Source organism: Liolophura sinensis, chromosome 8 (assembly GCF_032854445.1).
Source record: "Liolophura sinensis isolate JHLJ2023 chromosome 8, CUHK_Ljap_v2, whole genome shotgun sequence".
Classification (NCBI taxonomy): Eukaryota; Metazoa; Mollusca; class Polyplacophora; order Chitonida; family Chitonidae; genus Liolophura; species Liolophura sinensis.
In genome coordinates, this window is record NC_088302.1 from 53,038,459 (window position 1) to 53,056,489 (window position 18,031).

At 41.6% G+C, this 18,031-nt stretch overlaps 1 protein-coding gene across 1 annotated transcript; it reads right to left on the reverse strand.

Moving 5' to 3' along the window:
• Window positions 1–1,171: 1,171 nt before the first annotated feature.
• On the reverse strand, window positions 1,172–8,039 carry LOC135473671 (putative amine oxidase [copper-containing]). The gene is made up of 2 exons (XM_064753536.1): window positions 5,961–8,039; window positions 1,172–2,765 (listed from the first exon to the last, which is right to left on the reverse strand). Exons 1-2 carry the CDS (start codon window positions 8,037–8,039, stop codon window positions 2,484–2,486), a joined length of 2,361 nt encoding a protein of 786 aa, XP_064609606.1. The 3' UTR covers window positions 1,172–2,483.
• Between the last annotated feature and the right edge of the window lie 9,992 nt (window positions 8,040–18,031).

Here is an 18,031-nt window from a genome sequence, read left to right on the forward strand (position 1 = left end):
ATAAAAGTATGTATTTGCAATTTTGTAGTCCAAGTATTTCGTCTTTATTTGTATTAATATTTATAATTCAACAGATCGGGTAAAGCTTTATGTCGTCGTTTGATGTTGAAGCCTTCATAAATACCCAGTATGTACATACTGGTATTTAAACCATCGTGAAGTAGCGTAGTTAATATCTATATACCAAATAATATTGTAGAGTGCGGTGTAAAACACCAATAAAACGAATAAATCATGTATCAAACTAAAAGCTCTACTCGTTTACACAGAAACTCGAACCATGGCTGCTATCGAATTCTGTACCTATCTGTGGGAAGCGGTTTCTATACCCATAGGCCTATATGCCTAAAATTTACACGATCTTATAGGTACATAATAACCAGGCTTTCAACTGAAACCAGTTTGCAATGACAGGAACTACACATCATTATACATCTCCAAAAGATAAGAGACTCGATATCTCTTAATACCTATGGTAACTCTGTTTTACGCATAACGTATCCAGAGTCAAGCGCACGGGGAGTTATTCTCAAGACATTCTTCAGAAACAGCAAGAGTTGTCTCCCGTTTCAAAGGAAACCAAAGCCGCTGGTAATTTTTGCCAAAACCCAAATTAAACTGGATGTGGTAGTTATATGAGAAAAACCCAAGAGAATCAATAACAAATACGCGGTCTTTTTTTCAAAATATTTCAAAATATTGGTCCTTTATTGGTCTATATTCGCAAGCTTGTTTAGGAAGTTAAAGTATTCTCACTTCATTGCAGGCTCCAATTTTAAAACCGCCAATTTTCTCAAACAAATTCCTCTTAATGTGATAGGAAACGAAAATGCATCTTCCACATGGTCCATGTTAATGTAATATATTTGCCAATATATTTGCCAATAAACTAAGAGCTATAGTTAACCATGTTGTGACCGTGATAGCATTTATTTAGATATATTCTCCTAATGGTGCGCAACTTGGCTGTGGTGGAAGGTACAGAGCTATCAAAGTGGGTAACTCACATTCTGGAGTTCGTCCTAAACAAAGGCATATATATATATATATATATATGTACCGGTAGTCCAAGGAGCACTCGCATTCTGGAGTTCGTCCTAAACAAAAGAGTCTATATATATATATATATATATATATATATATATATATATATATATATATACATGTACCGGTAGTCCAACGAGCACTAACATGAAGGTTTATTGAGGGAAAAAATGTGAACAGGCAAACCGTAAACAAACAAACAAAAAACACAGTGCAGATACATAGTTTTAGTTTTAATGCAGACATTAAGGTATAATATAGAAATATCATTAATAACATACGAATTAGTTGAATACAAAAATCAGCTATTTACAAGCTATGGCATATTGTTCTCAGTGTTGTGATCGGGGCTTAATCCATTTTGTACACTTTCCCCATATACTGCGATGTCGTTGAGCAATATATCACATCCGTTAGTGTATACTAAGTTTGATTTATCACTTTTAGCATGTTACAATACGGCTAGCCGACAACCCTGGAACAGCCCATAGATGTGTACGAAGACAATCTTTCGGAATGAACGTCTTTTGGGGAATGAAAGGGATACAGAATCGATTCTGAATGGCCTGTGTGAGTGATAGGCAAGCTCAGTCCATGCAGGGTTTAACACAGGAAACATTATCTCCACTGTCAGCCAATCAACATTGATTCTATATCCCTTTTATCAATTGTATACCGACATTGTGTGACACGTTTGCAGAATCCATAGAAATGGAAAAATCCTAACATCGACTGCTTTGTGGGTTTATTAGTTGATCAGCTTGATGCACCGTAATATTATGATACGTTAAATATTTGTGTGTCCCATAAGTATTTAAGTCGTTATTTACAATTATATTTGACAGCCGCGCAGTGTTTATCATAACAGCTATTTTCAGCTGTTACACTTTAAGACAGGAGGATTGTCAGATACGTGGCTAAGGGACAATCTCGAGTACGGTGCCACACACTGATAAAAATAAATTAAGAAACCTAAAGGAATTCGTGACGCTAATTCTCAACTTTCGCAAATCCGCATATAGAACGCGCATAAGGTAAGACAAACTGGATGACAAACTATAAATTCTTGGAGATTTACCATTTACTCTACAAATAAATTGAGCTCTGTAGATATTAACAACTTCACATTATTTACAGATAAAAACATTTAAAGATATTTTACATCTAAATGTATATATGGATTCCTAAGCAAATATGAGACTGAGACACAAATTTTATGGCTCTCTGTCTCAGGAGAAGATGGATATTATGCAGGATAAATCTACCCTTTCCGTCAGCTTTGGCGTATCGAAGGCTTTTCATGATTGTTTTAATTTTGGTTTTAAAAAATTAGACACAGATCTTTCCACAGGCGAATGTGTTTGTGCAAAATCCTCTAGTGTGTTATTTTGGAACAATATTTGCTTGACCACCAAAATGATTCTAACATGATCCAGCAGTTACCTGAATATCTCTGATATGTTCATGCTGTTGTACTGCGGAGGCACGCAGTGGACGTCTCGACTTATCCCGTTAGTCTCCACGTGGACACCTATATCTGGATGGCGGGGGTCCTGGGGGACGACATGGATGGCGTTCCTAACAGCCAAGCTGGGGTCCTGTCTGTAGTAGTTGTGGGGCAGGAGGAAGAAGTTGAGCTGGTTACCTGCTGTGGCCGCGTTAGGGACATCCTCAGAGTGAGGGATATGCTGGGTGCCCAACGTGACCCATGCTACCAAGTCCTGGGAAAAGAAAACACAAAAATAACGGCGACGAAAACAGATGTCCTCACACTTCTCGCTGGGTATGTTGTCTGTTTATATCTACTACACTATGGTTACATATAATATATGAATATATAGGCCGTATCAGGCAGTTAACAAAATTAACCGCGGCAAACCAAGTTAACTTATAACCATACTAGAAGATCTGGAGAAAATTTGTCACACCAGTTCCCTATTTTAATGAAAGAAAACAGAGGGTTAAGTATTTCACAAGGTGTCAAAAGTGTTGTTTTTAGCTCAGCCACAGTTACGTAATATGCATTTAATGTAAGTCGTCATTTTATCTGACATAAAATCATTTAATCTAGGCGACGAAGCAGACATCCGTATACCAGCCGCCAACCATAGCGGACATTCCGGATTACTGATCATAGGGCCAATTCCCTACAAACTGAGTGCAACACAATCCATCAAAGAACTCAGAAAGTATATGAAGTAAGAATTCTTAGACGAACCATGTAATAGAATCAGTCAAAAGTTTTCAATGCTGACGGATAGAGGAAGGGTTCCCCTGCTGGTTCTGTGGTGTTTAAAGCACATAGCTTATACCTCAGGTCACTGATCATTAGGCTTGAGGAATCTAGCTGATACCAGAGGCAGTGACAATTCAGGTAATTAGGCTTGAGAGATCTATCTCATACCACAGGCCACTGACCATTAGCCTTGAGGAATCCAGCTGATACCACAGACCAGTGACCATTAGGCTTGAGGAATCCAGCTGATACGACGGACCAGTGACCATTAGGCTTGAGGAATCTAGCTGATACCAGAGGCCACAGGCAATTAGGCTTGAGGAATCCAGCTGATACCACGGACCAGTGACCATTAGGCTTGAGGAATCTAGCTGATACCAGAGGCCACAGGCAATTAGGCTTGAGGAATCCAGCTGATACCACGGACCAGTGACCATTAGACTTGAGGAATCCAGCTGATACCACGGACCAGTGACCATTAGGCTTGAGGAATCCAGCTGATACCACGGACCAGTGACCATTAGACTTGAGGAATCCAGCTGATACCACGGACCAGTGACCATTAGACTTGAGGAATCTAGCTGATACCACAGACCAGTGACCATTAGCCTTGAGGAATCTAGCTGATACCACGGACCAGTGATCATTAGCCTTGAGGGATCCAGCTGATACCACAGACCAGTGACCATTAGACTTAAGGGATCCAGCTGATACCACAGACCAGTGGCCTTTAGACATGAGAAACCTAGGTGATACCACAGACCAGTGGCCTGAGGAATCTAGCTGATACCACAGGCCACTGACCATTAGACTTAAGGGATCCAGCTGATACCACGGACCAGTGACCATTAGCCTTGAGGAATCTAGCTGATACCACAGGCCAGTGACCATTAGACTTGAGGAATCCAGCTGATACCACGGACCAGTGACCATTAGCCTTGAGGAATCCAGCTGTTACCACAGGCCACTGACCATTAGACTTGAAGGATCCAGTTGATACCACAGACCAGTGACCATTAGCCTTGAGGAATCTACTTATACCACTGGCCAGTGACCATTAAACGAGGAATCTAGCTGATACCACACGCCAGTGACCATTAGGCTTGAGGAATCCAGCTGATACCACGGACCAGTGACCATTAGGCTTGAGGAATCTAGCTGATACCACTGGCCAGTGACCATTAGACTTGAGGAATCCAGCTGATACCACAGGCCAGTGACCATTAGCCTTGAGGAATCCAGCTGATACCACAGACCAGTGACCATTAGACTTGAAGGATCCAGTTGATACCACAGACCAGTGACCATTAGCCTTGAGGAATCTACTTATACCACTGGCCAGTGACCATTAAACGAGGAATCTAGCTGATACCACACGCCAGTGACCATTAGGCTTGAGGAATCCAGCTGATACCACGGACCAGTGACCATTAGGCTTGAGGAATCTAGCTGATACCACTGGCCAGTGACCATTAGACTTGAGGAATCCAGCTGATACCACAGGCCAGTGACCATTAGCCTTGAGGAATCCAGCTGATACCACAGACCAGTGACCATTAGACTTGATGAATCTAGCTGATACCACAGACCAGTGACCATTAGGCTTGAGGAATCTAGCTGATACCAGAGGCCACAGGCAATTAGGCTTGAGGAATCCAGCTGATACCACGGACCAGTGACCATTAGCCTTGATGAATCCAGCTGATACCACAGACCAGTGATCATTCGACTTGAGGGATCCAGCTGATACCAGAGGCCACAGGCAATTAGGCTTGAGGAATCCAGCTGATACCACGGACCAGTGATCATTAGACTTGAGGAATCCAGCTGATGCCACGGACCAGTGACCATTAGCCTTGATGAATCCAGCTGATACCACAGACCAGTGATCATTCGACTTGAGGGATCCAGCTGATACCAGAGGCCACAGGCAATTAGGCTTGAGGAATCCAGCTGATACCACGGACCAGTGACCATTAGACTTGAGGAATCCAGCTGATGCCACAGGCCAGTGACCATTAGCCTTGAGGAATCTAGCTGATACCACAGACCAGTGATCATTAGACTTTAGGGATCCATCTGACACCACAGGCCACTGTCCATTAAACGAGGAATCTAGCTGATACCACAGGCTAGTGAGCACTAGACTGTAGGGATCTGATTGATGCCAATTAGGCTTGAGGGATCTAGCTGATAGCACAGGCTCCTGACCTTTGAGGGATGTAGTCGATACGACAGGCCAGCGACCATTAGACTTGGGGGATCTAGATTTATTTAGATCGGTCGTGACTTAACGTTAAGGAGTATCATTGTGTTACGTTTCTGACACGGCGATGTGGTGCCATCGAGGTACTGGCTAGTCTTATCCACAAAACGTATTAGTTACCTGCTTCCATTTCTGCAGAATAATTTCTGCAGACATTTTTAAAAATGTTATAAATATACCGAATACCGAATTTCTGCTCGGTTGCTTGGCGGATATGGATACAATATCCACCTGGACTAACATCCTCGGTCTGCACCGTTCTTCTCAGGCTCACAAATCCGTGTGTCTACCTCCTGGAAAGTCAATATTTGCACATAGTGGAAGTGTAATACTCTTAACTAAGGTCACATATAGCTCTAATAAGTAAGTAAATAAATAACTTAAGACAAGACCAGTAAGATACATGATTCTCACCTGATCCACAATGTTCTCATCATCATCGATGTAGGATTGGAAGTCGACTACGGGGTCTCGAGCATCCCACATGGAGAACACAGAGGTGCTGGTGTCCTCGCTGTCGTGCTGTTTTGTCACAGCAGCCTGGTACCTGGCCCATGGCACCGATTTCTCAAAGCCGTAACCTTCCGGAAGCAAGGATTTGGACATGCCTCTTATTAACAGGCGATACGATTTAGGATTTTCACCGATGGCCTGGGGTTTGGTAGAAAATAACAAATATTTGGGCTGTTCGAAATCATATTTGTAGACAGCCTCCTTTTCACAGTTCTTTAAGTTCCGCGTCATCAGTTTTTGTACATGACGCCCTTCTTTCTGAAACGACCACGGAACTGTTATGTTTTCGATGTCGATGTCTAAAGTTTGAAATCTATTCGCAACACCTTTGATGTCCATGTCCACTTTGAAGTGGAACAGATGATTATGAAGGCCAGCAACCACGGTGTCAGTCAGTTTAGTGCCATAGAAGTCTTCCTGGGGGTAATAGAAATGTGTGGTCAGGTAGCCAGAGAGAGATACGCGCACCTGCAACACACCGTTCAGGTGAAAGATAAAGTCGTATACATAGTCGTACCCTACAACGGAAATAATAATTCGAAAGATCAAGACATCGTCATTCAAAGCACCATAAATATTACTGGAATGTCTCGATGGTTTATGTCGCCGCAATGGCGTCTCATTGCTATGCTCAAACAGGCATATAGTATTCGGAAAAGTGGAGCTTTTTCCTGTTTTAGAATTGTACATGTAAGTGTCTATGTAAGAGGCTTGACTGGGACAATCATAGCCAGGCACCAAACCTTTGGACATCATACCGAACAAGCCTGCTCCGTCCACGTAGTAAGCGTACATGGCTGCCGGGCTGTGTCCGGAATATAGCACGACAATCTCCTGCATGCTCAGTTCATACACGATCCTTTCCCCTTGGAACTTAATGTCGAACAACTGAATTCCGCGGCTTGGTGACATACTGTAGTTAAAACTCCAGCGCATGTAGCGAATATTGTCTCCGTAAATACTGTACCTAGGGCCGTCTGGGGAGTACTGCCGGGGTCCACGGGAGCCGTCCTCGGGGTAAGGGTCGTCACTTAACCCCATGGTGCCAAACGATGACTCCTCCGAGGGAAATTTAAATCGACTCTTGTTTATGACTCCGTCTTTGTATTGCTGGACAAACCCGTCCAAGGAGTTGAACAGCTGGTTGGCGTACCAAATCTGTGCGATGCTCCATTCTTCTGGAAGCCGACTCGTCACGTTGATCAACATTTGGAAATCCACAGGATGCAGTGAGGACGATTTTGTTTTGTACTGTAAAGACAACCATGACATGCGCTGACCACGAGGAAGGTAAGCACTAGAAACCGGAGTGACTGAGTAACTGAGGCAATGGGAGCCGCAGTTGAGAAGCGAAGCATTGTAGCTATCCAGCAGCACGTCGTTGGCCACATCCGTGATACTGGTGATAATGTACTTGTTAAAGTTCTTCAGCTCGTAGATAGTGAATGGGCGGTAATGGTAAGGCACGGGATTGCGGCGCCCCGGGGCATTCAGCAGTCGGCAGTAGGTTGGACTAGGCAACACACCAACGGTGTACTCTACCACGATTGGTGTCTCCAGGTCGCCACGGAATACCATGACAGAGGCCTCACGGCGAGGCTTAGTTCCATTCTGGTCCAGGTAAGACAGCACATCCGCTTTAGCTGGACGCTTCAGTTGAACGTAGAAAATAAAACTGGAATTCAAGTCTATCCGATCCGGAGATGTAAGCGCTAATGACTCAACCGTGAACAAATATGTCAAAACTGACTGAATTTCCGACGGCGTCAGCTCCGACAAAACACCAGATTTGGTCTGTTCCCAGGCACGGTGAGGTGCTCTGTGTTGCTTATTTGCTGCACATGGAGGAACAAACTGATCCCTGAGTTGTCTGTCCTTAGTTGTCCACACTGCCAGCAGGGTGATGAAGAGAACAACGGAGACGGCTGTCAAAGTGTATGTGGCAATTTGCCAATGGGCTTTCTGTGCAGTAAACGTCATCGTTCAAGTGACAGTCACATTTTCTGGAAAAGAACAGATAGTCCACAGCAATGGGGAATGGTTTTTGACACGGATGGAGAATATAAACTCATGCTTTAGATAACGTCACCTGTGCTTGTGCGGCTCGAAAACCTAAGTCGATTTTAAAATACTATTGTCTATTTCTTTCATTCAGTCACATATATTCAGCTGTCTAAAAAATCACTCATACCTGCAACTTAAATTGCCATTATTCAGTGACACGTAATAACACAAGTTTGCGCATCGATATGTTGGAAGTCCATATTCTTGTAAACGTAATGAAGTTTCTAGTATATAATGTTAAACTCCATGAGCCTTACTTCTACACAAAGAACTCATTGCCACCGGTTTCATTATAATTATTAAAAGAACAGCGGCATGTACGATATTGGGTGCAGTTCAATATGTCTTGACGAAGGGCGACACCTGGGCCCGTTTTCACAAAGCGCACGTAAGTTTACGTTTAGGTAACTGCCATGGTGACGTAATACCTACAATACTGGTTGCCACGGAATTTAGATGCAACGTAACGTTATGCGCGCTTTGTGAAACGAGCCCCACTTACCTAAACGACTATCAACTTTATTGTAAGCCATGTTTCTGACACTGTCATATTTGACATTGTTCGCATGTTTTAGTATAATGTAACGTTGATAAATGAATTTTATCTCCTCTCTTCGCGTACATTATCTGAAGTCGGCATAGTTTTAGAGTGAGGTGTTTGGAAATTCTGTAATAAAAAAAACAACGTAGTCTGTTTGCTGAGACAGTAGTGTAGCTGTGTTACTGCGTGAAGTTTGTTCTAACCGCATGTTGGTGCAGCAGTTGTACAACAAATTACTCTCCAAGCCCACTACCGAGCACGCCACTTGTTTCTGAATAATTATGACGTCATTCGAGGAAACGAGTTCTTGGTGTTATAACCAGGCGTATGAAGTTTAACAATATGCATTAGAAAAAATATTCCAACTGCATTTTCCTTGCAATAATATAGAAGTAGACCATATCAGTTTGTAGAGCTTGTCTTGTTACGTGTGACTAAAGACAGGCAGTTTTGGGGGCGTACGACTGATTCCACAGAGAACTGGATACAGGCGAATGGTTAAAAGAAATAGACTATAACTTACAATCTACGTCCTCTTAGACAAAGGGATTATTGTAAGGTAGGGTCGTTAAGGTTATAACATACAATTAAAATCTACAATCGACTGGACACCATTGTACTAGTTCTGAAAGGCCAAAATTAACGTAAGGTACACATTTTTAGGCGGACTGTTGGTTAGTTATTGCAATGAACTTAATTGTCTTCTAAAATATGTTACGAGACTTTTTCACGTACTGTTCTTGTTGGCTGTTCAATCATTGTATCTGTTGAAAATGAAGACAACATGGCTGGTCCATTGTCAAGTTATGTAGGCCATTTGTAGGCGTTCAATTTGTCCTACAGTTTAAATTCTAGAGTTTACAATCGACTGTAGCCAAGATCCTTTTCTAGAAACGGGCTCTGTATTGTGATTCTGCCAGACGGAACACTGCATCATGAGCATCGGATATGTCAGAGGAGCCAGGTTCTAGTCGACAACACAATGTAACTTTCAGCAAACATCCGACTTATGGAAATTAGTAACAATTTGGCTTAATAATAAATTTGGTTTTTAACATACATAAGTGCACCAAAATAATGTTTTCCGGTTAGACAAGATATCTGAATATATGTATGGGACATGATGTTAAACGTCTCCTATATGCACACTGTTGTAAAGTAAAGCTAGTCAGAATTATAGAAACATTGCCCGAATTTGTCGTACAACAAACTGATTCTAAAAAACATTAGTAAAGACGTAATTTCCCATCCATTTATGCATTCACTTATCTGTATTAAATCCCCAATGATCCGGTACTAGGTACAGAAATGAGCACCCAGTTAACGTGAAGGTATCCACGCTGTTCACTGACAAGTTGAATCAAACATAGAATAAACACGTCCTTTAGCACCGTAACTTAAGTCGTGATGAGGCATAGTGTCGTCCAAAAGTGTGTACATTGTTTAATTCAGTAGGTCAGAACAAAAGTTACACATCTAGGGTCATGCTTATTCCATGCAATGCTACTCTTGGTCCACGGAATGAATGTCACGTTGTAACCCTAATGTAGTTTTACTTGAATGTAACCGTCTGAGTCATTCGATGAAATGCACTCATTACTCGTATAGCACTTCCACTCACCCAATCAGCTATAGTTCGTTAACTTACAGAGACATGTTCGCAATTGCCAGTCTTACGGAGGACATGGTGGATTACGTAACAACACATGTTTTCTTCTTGTAATGAATTCTTTGGCCTGCTGTGTGGAGTTTGTGACCTGCTAGCTTAGTACACATAATACAGTTTGCACCGTCAGGGTGGGCACTAAAATGAAACACAGGACCTGACTAATGTTTATGTCCACTGAAAGACTACCATTCAAAGTATCTTCAGCCGGAATTAAATATTTTTTTTTAATTTTTTTTTCAACCTCGTAAAAGTTTAGCGAAACTTCGTCATGACACAGCTTCAGCACGTCTTCATTATCAAAGGGAAAGATGAAGTAACGTTTACACTAGCTCTCAAACGTTGAAGGTACCACTAAGGCTGATCTGGGTATTCGACTGTCGCTGGATGTTATGCTACAATTTTGTAGCAGTGGCTTCTAAGATGAAAGCAGTGCTGATCTAGTAATTGCGGACGTCAGAGAAAGTACCGGGCTTGAACATGGCGCTTCAATAGTTTTACTGCATTTCATAAAAGAAAAAACCCTTGTATGCGAGAAAGACGAAGGAGCAAAATTTAATTTTTTCAGCTGTAATACATTCAGAGAAAAAAAATTATATCATAAGATTTTAAAGGAAAATTAATTTTAAGTGTTGTCCCGGAGAGACGCTGCATTCTTATTCCCATGAACCTTCGGCATCCCTAATAAATTGTGCATTGACTCTCATATTTGTTATTTGGAAACTGCTTACTAAACGCAAAAATGAACGGCAAAAAACGAATTTGAGGAGATGAATGCTATTTGGTCCGGGACGATATGCTACTGTTGAATATTACACAGCATGTAAACTGATTTACGTTTGTGGTGGTCGGTAAATAACACAGACCTGCCCCGACAACATTTTGTGAAATGGCCCTTCAGCTACATGTAACTAAATCGTTGTAAACGATCTCAAAATCATGTCTTATGTTGTAGTTTTGTGTTATCATATATCACATCATGGAGTGAATGGGTTCAGGTTACTTCACAGCTTAGGCCGCTCAACCTGATGGCAACGTGTTTGATTGGATAAAATTGTCAAAATGGCTGCCTCGATTTACACCAGCCATTTGTGCAGTATTGTCGCATTGCCCTAAATGTTATTCGCTGAAACCTCATTAAAATAATAAAGTATGATACTTTTTAGAATGCCCGAGTAACCTTCTTGCGATTGAAATATGTTTTGGCCAGGTGCTGTCTTGTCCTTTGAACATTACATCGTCATAAGCAGGCGTGCCTAATGAATCGCTCGTATACCACAATGTTAAAGAGAAAACTAACGTTTATTAGATAGTGAAGTAATAATATAAATGAGTGTCTCAGGTCTGAATATACATGTTCACATGTACGTATTCCGTATCAATATTTACCTGAATGAATCTACAAACGAAGAACAACTAGAAAGTTTGTAGTTTGTTAAAGGTTCCGAATTTTGTATGGATAAGATCTTTTACGTTCTGCTATGTCTCTGTTAACTGCGCAGATACCGGTAGTGTGGAATTCGGTTATCAACAGTCGATGATTCACTAGAGTATCTTGATATGGATCTAATGTGACGAGACAACCGGATATAGCTTCGCGCGCCAGCAGTAGCCATTCAAATTGGCCTAAAGAGCACAGTGTTTACGTGGAGTAGGTAAATGTTCACTGAATAACCCGGCATGCTGCCAGTGTGGGGACTAATTCCAACCTGCACAGCTGGTGAGATGTGAGCGTATCCAGGCAAGGGCTTTAGCCATGTGGAAGCAGATTAAACACCATGTCAGTTGCTGGCAACTACAGTTCCTTGATACGTGCACATGATGGAACGTAATTACCGTTATGTTTTGCACTAGACAGCACTCTGCGAATTTCCGCTGGATTTGATATATATGGAATGGAGACACCCCGACCTTTGCACAACAAGGGTAATGGTGTAAATAATTAATTGTGAACATTGCAATTAAATTATTTCATATTTTTTCACACCGGCTGTAGTTAGTACAACTGGGCAGTTTAAAGGTATACTTTCTGAGCTTATAATACAAACAAACACGTTGATGGTGGAATAGCAAAACTGACCTTCAGCTCTTCATTGCGTAAAACAGTACTGCACTTTTAATACATTTAAATATGTAAGCATCCACAAACTTTAACTGTTGCAAAGCCTAAGATAATCCACAAATAAATGTATTACTGTTGTAGTGTTAAGCCATAATTAGTTATTCATTATTCTAACAAACCTTGGGTTAATTAGGCAGAAATATAGGCCGAAGACACAGAATCTAATATTACTGGCACTAAGTTCGCACAATTCTCCAGTGCTCATCCCGTGTTGTAGGACACATAGTGTATCAGCAGTCATGTGCATCACGCACCATGTGTTACCGATGTGCTCCTATAAAGCATATCTGGGAAGGAATACGATTTGATGATAGCCTTCTTTTGGTACAGATGGCCACATTACTGCGCCTAACAAAGAAGATAAAACAGGGTAAGGGGAGACGGGAATGGCATCGGTGCACGAGTTACAGTTACCAGGGTAAAGTGTGTTTAATGGCACAGTTGTTAAGATTATCACTTGATCAAATGCAGAACGGTTTTATCTTCCTTTTTGTCAGATTGCAGCTGAAGAAACTCACCCGGCTAAAAAACCGAAGTCTGCTTTTATGGAACGCGTGTGAAAGCAGCTCTCAAGTATAAACGTGACGTTTTTAACGCAAAAACAAAACATTTCATAGTCTTGGCCTTCCAATACATGTCCCACACGAAATCGTTTGTAAGTCTGCGCTATGCAAAGGGAATGAACTGTGATTCAAGTCGTCGACAACGTACCACCAACGCCTCATTTCTCCATTGATAACACTGTCATTTCTGCATGAAGAATAACAATATAATGGAAATGAAAGGTACAGGTACTTATAGTCTTTACCACTTTTCATCATAAATTAAAATCCTTTTCTTCTTTGCAATAAAACGAAAGTGGCCGACCCTATTTTTTCGCTTAACTGGTCATGTAATGAGTGACCCCTGAAAAAATTCTTCTTCCTTTTGGGAAAAAGTGTCACTTCTGGTTTGATTTGTCAGTTTGTTTGAATTCTCCATTCAGTATTATATTTTATATTCACCAAAAGGCCGGCATTGATACCTGATGCGTTATGTTAGTCGAGGAGAGTAACATTAACATTACTGAATCTGATATACGTATCCTATAGTTTTTTCCCAAGAGAACTTTAGGCCTGGGACATGTTTAATAAAATTACTATGGCAGCCAGTGATGTCTCTAATAAGTAGTTACGTAGGCCTACTCCTAATTGCCATATGAGCCGTTGTTGTATATAATGCGTAGTCATGGTAGTTACGTGTTGTAAGTAATGCGACCTCATTGTAGTTTTGTAGCCTTACACATAATTGCCACGGCAACCAGGGATGTCTGTAATTTTTATTTATTTGATTGGTGTTTTACGCCGTACTCAAGAATATTTCACTTATACGACGGCGGCCAGCATTATGGTGGGAGGAAACCGGGCAGAGCCCGGGGGAAACCCACGACCATCCGCAGGTTGCTGGAAGACCTTCCACGTACGGCCGGAGGGGGAAGCCAGCATGAGCTGGACTTGAAATCAAAGCAACCGCATTGGTGAGAGGTTCCTAACCAACTGAGCCACGGAGACCCCTCCATGTCTGTAATAATTCGCCATGGTAGTTACGTAGCCTTACACATAACCACCAGCGTTGTGTTTGATACGTCGCCTTGCGCGGCCCCGTTATAAAACTACGGTAGGCGTGGTGATATTAAATGAGATTTTTTTGTTATAAACAGAAGATCTTGAACCACAAGAATATGGCAGGCTAATCTCTCTTCAAGAACAAAATGGTGTCGGTGCGTTACCAGCCCCATCTTCCTATTGACATTAGTTAAATGACTATGGACAGAGAGGCTTGGAGAAAAGCCAGACAAGTGGCGAGAGAAACAAGCCTGTTATTCCCTGATAACCACGCTGCAAATGGCCCTGGCGACAGTAACCTCTCCATAAGTTTATGCCTGCAGCCTTATTTATCAACGGCCGCTAACAGCAGCTGTCACCAGTCGGGCCCCTTCCGGTGGTGTGGAGGCCGTATGGTCAGTGTCAGCGTAGTGAGGAGATTTGCGAGCTTTCATGTAAACCGGTCGTGTTCCAAATAATGATTACACCACGGAGATAACCTAACTATAGAGCGATTATAGTTGGGATTTTTTAAGATTAAGTTGCCGTAGTAGAGTGACGTCAAATCATTGAAGAACCTGCTTTTCACAATGAACATCTGAGAACAGGGTGAGCGACAAAGACATCAACGTAATCTTAACAAAAATCATCATAGTCATACTTTATCATACTATGTAGGAACAGTGTGGACCTAACGCAGCCGTATCTAAATCACACACCGCGATGGAGTTTTGATTTGTCTGAGTTCAACAAGATGGTGTCTCCAAATTTATTTTGACATTTTTATCTCAAAAAGTTCCGTTTACATTTACTTTAAAATATAAATTCATTTTATTGGTATGTAGAACAACGAATTACTTAGAACTAGACCCATTCCATTTGTAAACCGTTCTTATGATTTTATAAATGCGTGTATATTGTTCAGGTATTCTCTTTCTTAAGCAAGCTTACAAGTAAGCTTAAGTAAGCATACTTACACCAGGAACAAACGTCACATGACATTTGTCCAAAATAACATTAATCAAACCAGCTGGAATTGAAGATTACAGTTTAAAATCATCAGAAATAGCATCCGGCAGTTTCATCTTGACGCAAAGAAAACATTCTGTTAATATCTTGACTTTCTGATTATGCTGGAGAATGTGCCTCATGGGCTCGCCATTGGAGTCAGGCGGAGGTTTTCATATGGTAAGGTCTAAATCCACAATAGCTACAGAAGCCTGTGGTCCACTCAGGATTGTGATTCCTGCTGAGCAGAGAAGCATTCCCCACCTCCGTCCATCATCGCCGAATGAGAGACGAAATTATCTACATTCATAAACGGCGGGAGCGGGTTTGTCAATTTAGGAATCACTAATAACTGCTGAAAAAGTTGGTTTTACTCTAAGAACTAGGATGTTCCTTATGGGGACAACTGTGCTATGCCGATGCCGCAGTCCTCTCTGATCTTTGCCAGAGACACGTACCTCAGTTGCTGTGTTCCATAGACACATTAAGACGGAGGCAGTCTTTTGGTAGCCCCAACACCAGATGGTCTCCCACCGATAATTTATTTAAGCATTTCCGGGTTCCCCTACAGCACATGTGAACCAGCCGAAATAAAGCGTGTAAAAACTGCACAAGCTAACAGATAACATATATATATGTATGCCGTGGGGCCGCGACTAATCTGACGTTAGCGTTGCATCAGAATAACTACTACTAACTAAGTCAGACTTACCATTATAAAGTTAGTCAGATCGTCGGTGTAATTCCTGCCATTGGGTACCTCCATGGTGCCAGTTTCTGTTCGGCTAGGCCAGTCCACTGGGCAGAGCAGAAGTGTCTGGCTGTTTGAGAACGCCAGTCGCTCCGGGTGTAGGGATGGTAACAATTACTCCCTGCTGGCCACTTCAGCCTCAAATCGAGACCTCTGTGGCACATTAATAGGGGTGGGGGCAGTGGGGTGGCAGCAGCTTGAAGACGATTTCTTGGAGAAGTAAGCGGATTCCGTGTTCGTTATGTTTAGAGCCCGTTTACCGCTCCTTGTCAGTGTGGGAACCAGACTTTATACACTGACGATTGATCCAAACTCCGTTCGCTCGCTCTCGTCCAAGGATTAATTTTCTTCTCCTGTTTTTGATTTAAACAAGTATCTCGTTTCCATATATATGGGATCGGGTCACGTGACTGGCCCTGCTGTTCTGTTTATCGTCCTCCCATGTGCTTTCACAGATCGTACTCCCGTGGGGACTCGGGTCAGGTCAAAATTGACCAGTAATATCAACATAACGCTCATGAATATTAATGTCTCGTGTTTTTTTAAATGACTAATTTCCAGTAACTTTCACAAAGCTTTCAAATGGCTGAATAATTCCATGTCGTAGCAAAATCTCAATTACAACTTAATCAAGTCTGATAAGACCAACTTTGTGTAGCACCTTAATGCTTGGAAGACAGACGTTCTAAAACGTACGAACATTTTTTTCAACTGAAACACTGAAACGTATTGTTAAAGAGAGCGATCTGCATCTTGTTAATACGATTTTAGAAGTTACATCTTGAAATGAGTGTACTTTTGACTCGAAATAAACGTAGCTAATGTCATGAATAGATAATATTAATTTAATCGTTAGTTGTGGTTTGTTCATAGCCTTTTACGGTTAGTGTGGCGAAGTGGATAGAATCGTACTCCGTCCTTTCACGTTTGCTAATAAGCACTGAATTCTTTGAAAATGTACACTTTGCGCATGCGCGCACGCACTTATTCATTAGCTGAGTAAATCGCTCGTCTTAAAACGAAGATAAATATCAAGGAAGAGCTTATGAGAGTCATCACATTTTTATAGTTCATGGTGCAGCTTGCCCTGAGCTGGAATCTATCTCCCCGGAAAATCAAAATATGGGCCAGCCAAGGCCCAGAAGGCGCATTTCCCCGTGCCCCGGTGTCACTACAGCCTGACCCACAGGCATGAACCGCGTGTGGTGCCCACATGGTATAAAACACCCAGCTCTCATGTCTGTTTACCTATGTCAGATACAGCCCCTCTTGTATTTCACTCTTACCAGTTAGTGATGTGCGCTTAGACGCTGAGGCTAATTTTCTGGTAGTTTGTGTTTTCACTGCCCAATCCCCACCGCTAGTCCATTCTTTACCACATACACTAAACTCCATCCTAACCGCACCATTCCCCCGGGAGGCCCATAGATTACATGCATATACCTCTAACCATGGCTTTGTCAAACGTTTGCGATCTAGATCTAGCTACAGAACCGCAGGTCTTTCATCCACACAGCGGTGATTTGGTATCACATTAAATTAATGTATTAGACAGTCACCCGAATTACTGAGTAAACAGGTGCGATTGAGGAACTTTTTGAAATGGTGTCATTGAGCCGAAATTTAGGAGTTAAATCCATATCCACCTTGAAAAGTTAAACGACGTGTGATCTAGTATTCCGAGTGTTTATATACGAAGATATTGAATTAATGTTGATAGACGTCCTTTAAGTTTAGTAGCCACTGGGTTAAAATACTTCTCACATGCCTCTCATGGTTTAATCACACTCTATTATGTGCACGGGTGAAATAACTCCTACGCTTTGATTTTCACAAAAACATAAAAATTTCTTAAATGTCACTGACTAAAACATATTGGTATATTTAAGTATATGTATAGAAAATTAACATATTTGAGTGAATGCCGCGATCAGACATGTACATATGTACTTAACATAAAACAGATGAAACCCTTTTCCATGTGTAAGTGAATCTAGGTTCAGTTGAATATATATGCTGCCTCTGTATAAAGTTTTATATTTAATAGCTCTGACTTAAACGTGCTCCATATTTTGCTGTCTCACTTTTTTGCGCTTAAAGTAGATCATGGAGTTATTTATAGACGAATTAACTAAAACAAAAAACATAACTGTCGCTCAGAACCTGCGCAGGTTGACGGTCCCAGGCTATTAGCACGGTACGCTTCTCACACATATGGCACAAATTAATGGTTAAGT